Source organism: Patagioenas fasciata, chromosome 1, assembly GCF_037038585.1.
Source record: "Patagioenas fasciata isolate bPatFas1 chromosome 1, bPatFas1.hap1, whole genome shotgun sequence".
Lineage (NCBI taxonomy): Eukaryota > Metazoa > Chordata > Aves > Columbiformes > Columbidae > Patagioenas > Patagioenas fasciata.
The window spans coordinates 151392492-151400975 of record NC_092520.1 but is presented as its reverse complement, the minus strand read 5'-3'; the positions used below and the strand labels follow the sequence as shown (position 1 = coordinate 151400975).

The 8484-nt window shown below is 46.6% G+C and overlaps 1 protein-coding gene across 2 annotated transcripts in view; it reads right to left on the bottom strand.

Moving 5' to 3' along the window:
• Window positions 1–449: 449 nt before the first annotated feature.
• The window catches only part of CECR2 (CECR2 histone acetyl-lysine reader), a 106183-nt gene continuing 98148 nt past the window's right edge, over window positions 450–8484 (bottom strand). For both annotated transcript variants that reach the window (XM_065829311.2, XM_065829312.2), the window contains one exon: window positions 450–8471. In XM_065829311.2, the coding sequence (XP_065685383.2) occupies window positions 8466–8471 (6 nt within the window). In that variant the 3' untranslated portion in view covers window positions 450–8465. The remainder of the gene's footprint in view (window positions 8472–8484) is intronic.

Here is an 8484-nt window from a genome sequence, read left to right as displayed (position 1 = left end):
CAGCATCACACCATCGACTTTACTCAAGGGCAGTCACCCTTTTTAAAGCAAAGAAGGGTTTGGGGTGTGTGGAGGAATGGACTACCTGTGACTCAAGACAGCATGGTGTTTTGGGGAGGGAGACAGGTTTTCCAGCACACCTGGCCTGCAGAAAAACCCAAAGCCCACCAGGGACTTTGGAGGAAAGCAGTGACACCATCTCATTTCCACAACTGGGTTGTTCATAGCAGACAGCTGTGTTTCAGAAGGGGAAACTATCCCGATTAGCTTTCCAGGTGCTCTCTTGTAAATGGCTTTCAGGTGGTACGACTGTGTCTGACTGTAGTCCAGGGCTTTGTGTCTCTGAAAAAAGCCCTCTGTGATCCCCTCCCACCCCCATCTGCTCCCCCCTTACAAAGGAAGAGGGACACCATCCAGGAGACAAGAAAACACACATACAGCATGGGTGATTGCTATTTTAAGAACGTACTTTATACAAAATAACCAATTCATATGGAAATAAAATCTACAGACCTCCAAGGATCGAGCTTTTAAAAAAGTTCTTTAAAAAAATTACCCAACACACAGTATTAAACTAACTATTGAGGTAACTGTCGCTCTTGGGGAACAAAGGTAATCAGCAGACCAAGACAAAATATACACAATATAAAAATAAATAGCATTCCCCTTTCCAGTATTGACCAGGAAAGTTAACACAACTTTGCAGCAGCAGGAGAGAGAAGAGGATCCCTGACACTGTGCTCTGCGGGATGGGGAGGGAGGCAGGGGTGAGAGCCAGGGTTCCTGGGCACCAGGTGATGGAGAGGTGCAGGACCTGAGCCCCCACCAGGGAGAGGAGCACTGGGGCAAGCAACTCCAGCACTGAGAAATTCGGGCTTACCAAATCCAACCTTTCCTCAACAGCACGGGCAGCTGGCCAGCCCAGTTTCTAACTGAGCCATAGATGAGCAGGACCAGCCCTCAGGCATTAGGTCCCACAACTCAGTAAAACACCCCAGTTCTGAGCATCAGGCAGATCAGATTCCCCCCACTGAAGGATGGAGACAGGGGTTGTTTTCACAGCTTGGTGTGGGAGGTCTCTGCTGCAGCACCACCTCACCCTCCCGTAGCCCTGGGACAGTTGCAACCAGTTGACAGCGGCCAGGCTTTTGCCCCTATGGCCCCTAGACCCCTTCCCCACCCAATAACAAAAAACACAGCAACATAAGAACAGCCTCACCCAAAAAGAGAAAGGCCCCCATTTTCTCCTTGTGCCCCCAATAGACAGATTACATTCTTTACAAACTTACAATAATACAAAAAAAAAAAAAAAAGAAAACAAAAAAAACCCAACAAACCAAACAAACCAACATCACCCAACTTCAGAAGAATGGACGTAGTGGCATAGGCTCTCCTGCTACCTCCCCCATCAATGTCAAGCCAAGCAGCAGGGGGTCACTTTCCTCCCCCAGAGGAATTAAATCAGCTGTTCACCCACCCCTCGCTCCACAGCAGCAACAGGCACCCCTCTTCCGTGTGCTCTGCTTCATGGATGAGGCTCAACTTTACCAACTCGCTCCTTTCCCTTTCTACCTTCCCCAAAACAGAGGAAGCAACCAGCTCTATCCTGGCTACCTAAATCAATTCAACAGTTGCTGGGAAAGCAGGAACGTGGTGTAGATAAAATGCAGGGTCACAGAAAGCGTCTTGCAAACTGTGAAGGCCCCCGGTTTCATAGCCATCTGCTCCCTGAAACAATGTGAGAAGGTCAAACTTGCACTGCTGCACATTATTATTGCTCAGAAAAAAATCAGGCAGCGGTGTTCATTGATCTATCAAGGAAGAGAGGCAACAGTTTTCATGGTTGTACACAGTATATATTTTTAACCTAAGACCCCTTGGAGGTAGACACACCAGGATCATGTGCAGAAACCCTGCGCCAGGGGCCAGGAACAAATCCTTGTGCTGGCAGAGGGACAGACATCACCGTGCCATGGGAGCAAACCCCAAGGGCACACGGGAGAACACAAATAAGCCACTGAGGACACCTTAATTTCATGAGGAGAGTAAATGTGTACTCCCCACCTGCTTTCTATACACACGTGCAGAGGAGGCAGCTGGTGAGTTCAACCTTCTGCCCTTCTACTCATGCAGGCAGTGAGCTTTCATCTCTGCGCTTGACAGGAACCGACTGCAGCAAAGCGAGCAGAGGGAAAGAAACCTGAAAGCTAGGAAGCAAGGAGAGGGGAAGCGTTGGTGCATGACACAAAAGGGGACCAGGGGATGTTCCAGACTGAAAAGATGAGGCCTGAGCTCCTGCAGCTGCCTGGCTGGCTTTAGAAAGCGAGATCGCTCGTCTTTCGCACTCAACAGTGTTTCAGTGCACTAGGTATCTGTTTGCCTCTTACCTATCTGAAGTCCAAAGGAGTTCCTAATGGCCATCTTGTCTAACTTTGTCCACAACAAGGGATTTTTTTCCACACAGAGCCAGTTCCACTTTTATTCAGAAGAAATTCCACTCACTGCCCTTCTGCTAGCGAGCCATGCGTTTCCAAATAGACAAAGGACAGAGGGACTTGCTGGAGTTGGTGAAAAACCCAATTAATCTTCACCCCTAATTAATCCTACATCTCCTCTTCCACTAGTGGATGTAGCTCTTGCTCTCTCCAGGATGCACTATCCACTTTGACATGCACATTTCAAAAAGAGGACGACCTTTGCCAAAAGAAATCTAGGCCACTGCTGCAGATTAAGGAAAACAAAAACCACCTCAGTTGGTGAAAGACCAGCAGTGTTAAAACTACAAAATGCTCCATGGTCTCTCAAATACCACATGAGCCGAGGCAAGAGAGGAATCAAAAAGGGAAGGGCACCACACAGCTCACTCCACCTGCACTTTGAAGGTACACCTGGATGTTACTATTAAGTTTCAAATACATACAACCCTGTCCTGAATCTCCTTGCCTAGGGGTGGGCCCAGCCTCACTCTTGTCATCCCAGGAGTTCCTATTTGGAGACAGCTGGCAATGGATTCTCCCCAGCTCTTTCTCAGAGAGGGAGGTGGGCAGCAGAGAGTGAAACCCAGACAGCATAGTTCATTATGTGCTGGTTAAAAGCGTTTTCCTTCCACATGGGCGGCAGGGGTCCTGCCAAGCCCAAATGTGCTTTACCCCCATCTGTATGTTAAACAAGTACAGATGGGGAAAGGCTGGAAGGTCAATGTTAGAGATGCTTTCTCGGTTACAATAAGCACATGCTCTTAAAGCTTGTCACATGGCCTGCAGCTGCAACGCTGCTTTCACAACCAGCTATCTCAGTCTTGGCCTTACAGAAAGGATACAGCACTCACACACCTGCTCTTCCACCACCGGCATTGACCGGACTTAAAGCCAAACAGGAATTCTGCATGAGCAAACTCCTCTACCGCCAATGCACTGCAGTAAAAACTTCTTACGGAGTAGCTCTGATTAAGCACAGACCGAGTTGCACGGTTGCTCCACACCAAGGGGAACGAAGGGTAACCACACCATCACCAATTCCCCTGTTTGTCTTCTCCAAGCCAACCCCTAGGGATGGCTCTTCCTCATCACTCAGTTCAGCACCTCCTCCAAAACTCCACAATGCACATGGCAACACCATGTCCTTTGAAAAGGAAAGCAGAACAAAGCCATCGAGAGCAAAGGAACAGCCCTGACTGAACAGAAGACTGACAGAGATCAGTAGAGGGAAAGAAAAAGGTTGTTTTTCTAATTACACTTTCATTTTAAATGGAGAAGTGTTGGGGTGAGAAGCTGCAGGAGAACTGCCTCAGTCAGTAGAATGAAAGACAGCCTCTGTGACTAGCTTGCAGATAAGACATCAAGAAGCTGATAGCTCTCCAAGACCCCGAGAAACCACACTTACAAAAATATACACAGGAGATTTGTTTCAGAAAGGCTGCATGGGACAGGCATTTGGCAGACAAGAAAGGATCAGAAGCTCTTCCAAGAAAAGTGTCTCCATGTACTTTAAAGTCACAAATCAAGCCAGTTGGGCCCTGAAGCTTCAAATTTACTTTCCTCTTTTGTCCTCCTCATTGCAGGCTGGTGCTTTGGATTGCTACTGAGTGGTTTTGGTGGGTCACACCACAAACTTTGTAGACTACAAACTTCTGCTTGGACACAGCTAAAAATCACTGCGAAGCCTCAGTGACTGGCCTTCTTAAAATGCTTAGTTGAATTGACAGGGCCTTTAGCACTTAAGATGCCCAAAGCTTCCAGAGTCCCAGTGGGAGTTTATACAATGGCATTTATAATGGCAATCAAACATCTTAGGAACTTGGGAACACCACACACCACTTGCAAAGGGCGAGGTGGTGGGCAGAGCAAGATACTATAAAGGGTGTACTCAGTGTACTCAGCTCTTCCAAGAATATTGGAAAATTTTGGCATGCTCAACATCATATTTGTTCTATGTATTATATAGTCTTGTTTAACAAGAAATCCATAATTACAGCAAAACACATCCTCCTTATAGGGAAAGTAATAGTTACAGGAAAGTTTGCAAAGTCACTAGCTCAAGATGCTTGCTGAAGAAGGGTCAACTGGTAATACACTATACTGCAACAGTGCTGGGGGATGAGAAAGAGGGCTTCCAACCAGAGTCCTGAATTTCTCTGCATTGTGTTAAAATATTGCTTAACATGGTGACACAAGGATGGCACTCTAAAGCCAGAGTATTTTAAAATACAGCTACAATTCTCCTGCATTGTATGCCAACTCATGTCAAAAAGTACCGCTCTGTACATAAAGAGCCACCATTTTACTCCCTTCTACATCCCTCCTTAAACCCATCTCTTTCACAATTTCTACCAAACAGCCCTATGCAGCATGGGTTGGGAAACCATAAACTATAAAATTCACATTTTCTGCTTCTCCCTGTACATTTTCACTGGTGTTCCACCCCAGCAATTTTCTTCCAGCCCTGTGCTCTCTGAGGGGTACCAATTTTCTGTGATTTGCTCAAATTGCACTTAGTGAGATAGACCTCTGATTTTTGGGGCATCCCTAGATGTCATCACAGAAAGAAAAACACTTAAAGCATTTGGAAGTCTGGAAACTCTGAGCTAAGATTCCACAAGCAGCTCGCTCCCTCAGCGTGCCCTGTCCCCAGGACTGCCCTGTCCCTGCGGCCCAGCCATAGCTCCACCTGCGCTACATCAGTACTTTTCTAATATAAACCATGTGTCCTCACAACAGCAGCTTGTTAGTCACTTTAATAAGAACTACTGACTACATCAAAAGCCATTTAGCTAGAAACCCTCCCAGGAGAAGTCAGCTTCACTACTCAGTTTTGTCTGCCATCTGCACGATAAACCCTTCTCCCAGATTTGCATTATGTCAGGTAAGGGATAACATCTTTATGTCACATATTCCATATACGATCCTCAGGGTATCTGTCACTGTCTTAACACTCTACTACCCTTCTCCAGGCAGATGTCAAGCAGTTCTTGCCTTTCTTATTTCTCGCCTGTTTTGATCTGGGCTTGGTGCTCAGCCAGGTTCCGTGACCACTAGAACCACGTTTTCAGTGCCAGTTCCAGCTGAAGGCCAAGAGTGCTTCAGCTTAGTGGCTTTTTGGTTGTTTGTTTGTTTTTTCAATAGCTTCTAAAAATGTCCTGTTCCACAAAATTCACCATGAGCTGAATGAAAGGCACTTCAAATATTCACTTAACTGTCTGTGATACAGAAGACATAGGGTGAAGTACAGCAGGGGTTTTCTGCAAAATCTACATTTACTTTTCCAGAATTTTGAATACTTTGCTACGAGTTCTATTTTACAGTTCCTCTACTTTTAAATGTGCTATTTCAAATTATTTTTACATATACAATGAACTAAAGAATGTATTTTCACTTGTCCCAGGTTTATTGTCTTGAAGAGCAGTTACACTTGCACAGCTTTTCATAAATACCTACTACTGCTTCAGTACCTCCATTCAGGGAGGGATTCAGACCTGCACTTTTGAGCAGCTGGGACAGCTCTGAAAACCCACTGCCGACTGATGAGCCAGCAATGGACCTTCAGATCAGGGACAAATTTGGATGAGCTGTAGCATAATGTTCTTGGCTGGGGAGAGAAGGTACATGCTTCTCAGTCAAAGGACAACCTTCAGGGTCTTCTATTCCAGTTTATACCAGTCCCCCAGTGACAATTGCTTCCTGACAGATGAACACAAATGTAAACCAAAAGAAAACAAATCTCCCTTTTGTAATGTAATGGCATCTATAGATACATACTGTAAGTAATTCACATTGTATTGAAGTCTCCCTTTGCAGAGGAGCCATCTGTCCCAGGCAACTCACTGGACTAAGCATACAGCAGCTATAGTTCCCAGGCTAGCTGCTGCAGTGAGTAAGAAGAACTGTGTTTATAATAAACTAGCTTGTAGTAACAGCATGAAGAACTTTAACTCCTGCTAGGCTTCGAAAATGTCTTGGCCCTGCACAGCTCATCAGAGGCATCAGAGGCGAGAGTACTGTAGCAACAGAGTAGAGAGGCTCATTGGTAAGAGGCCACTAATGTGGCCATCTTCCATTGTTCTAAGTATTTCAAGAAAGAGTATTTCTCATCTTTTAGGATTTTTGTGCTTCCTAGAGCTGAGGACAGAAGGAATAATAGATCAATCAGATGCTACCTGCCATTTGCTCAAACAGCTTTGCCAGCACGTGGTGGATCTACACAGCAGGACAAAGGTGATGCAGCTAGCGCAATCCAGCTAAAGATACGGGTGATGGCACCATCCAAGACAATAAAGCAGCCAGAAAATTCTCCAGAAATCTGGAGACAAAGGCTGTTCCCTGGCTGGTAACATAGACAGTACCACAGTAGTGTAGCAACTGCACCTTGTTTTACCCTAGCTCCTCCAAGAATAATCAGCTGCATTTCCTTGTTAGGTTTTAAGACATGAATAAACATCTGCAGATGAGATTCCTACTGAACTAATTTGTCAAACCTGCATTTGGTGTCAATGCCTAGAGAAGCACCAGCACGCAGGGGTTCCCCAGTGCAGAACTGCAACTGGGGAGGAAAGCCCTTGCAGATCGCATGCAGCCTTCGAGGGAAGCTACCACTAACCCTGTAGAACTTGCTACTACGGCAGCATAACAAACGTAAACCAAGTCAACTCAAGCACATGATCCTCTCATCCCTCGCCCCTTAGCCACGCCACCTCAACATCTGATTTTGAATCGTTGCTTTTCAATTAACCTGCAAACACCAAGTCCAGCTCCAGAGGCCAACAAACAACTCGCATTGCAGCAAAACAACTGTTTCCCCCCAAAGCAGCCTCATGGCCCTCTTCCACAGGCAACCAAGAGTGGCCAGGAAACCTGGGGTACTAAGGGTCAGAGAAAGGGACAGAGAAAGAAAGGTGGTGGTGGGGGAGGCAGGACTTGGCTCCCCTCCCCAGGCAGCAAGGCAATACAGATTTACACAATATTTGTTCTACTGGAGAGGTGCTGCTCCAGTGGTTTCATCAAAAGAAGTCTAAGATGACCAGTTATGCCATTTTCTCTTTTCTAGAGCATACATTTCTCCTATCAGAAAGGCAAGGAGAAGGGTCCTATAGTAGCAGAAGGGACAATGGCATGAGTGTCCTGCCCTAGTTTCAATTCCTGGTCCTGGTTTCCTTGTTCCCCCACGATGACAGGAGCTGGAAGTGCACTCAGGCCCTGGATCCAGAGCAGTGGAGGTGGAAGTGAGAGGGGAAGAAGGAAGAAGGGAAAGAGGAGGTTACGTTATGCTCCTGAGCAATTCCTGCTATAAAGTCAACCAACTGTTGGGTTGTGTTTCAGATGCAGAGGACAGGAAGGAGGACAGCGAGTCATCCATCACATGTTCCCTCGCCTCTCCCTGCTCCCCCCAAACCTTCACCCTATCCTGAAAGATTTCAGTGTGATATGATTGTAAACAGTTAAGGATTCCTCCAGTGCTAAGCCCACTACAAGCTGGGCCCACTCCCTCCCCCATTATGTACAATACATTCACCAACAACAGAAATTTATTTAAAAAGGCAACAGGTTAAATTCTGTAAACTGGATCCAGCTCCAAAACACACACGTTAATACTACAAGTAAAATTCCATCATCATCCTCTTCCACCCTGAAAAATATACCTGAGTTTAGCAGTCAATGAAAGTTTCAACCCTCACCCCCACCCTCCCCACCCAAAAAAAATCCCTCAAACCCTGAACGAGACGCAGTCTCCGGTCAGTGAAAGCCACTAGTTTGCGATGCTTGCCCTGTGGTGGCGAGCCAGCTGCTCGGCTTGCTGGGGCACCGCACCGCTCCAGGTTTCCAACACCAAAGCCATCACGGCACCGTGTTCCATGGACCCAGGAAGCTACATGCTGCTCGGGTGAGGGGAGGGTGGGAGGAAGGCCTGCCCCTCCTCCCCCTTGTCCAAATCACGTGTGGCTTTAGTCTTCATGAGGTCCTTCCTTCCTTGGACTAGCTCTGGAAGAGGAAG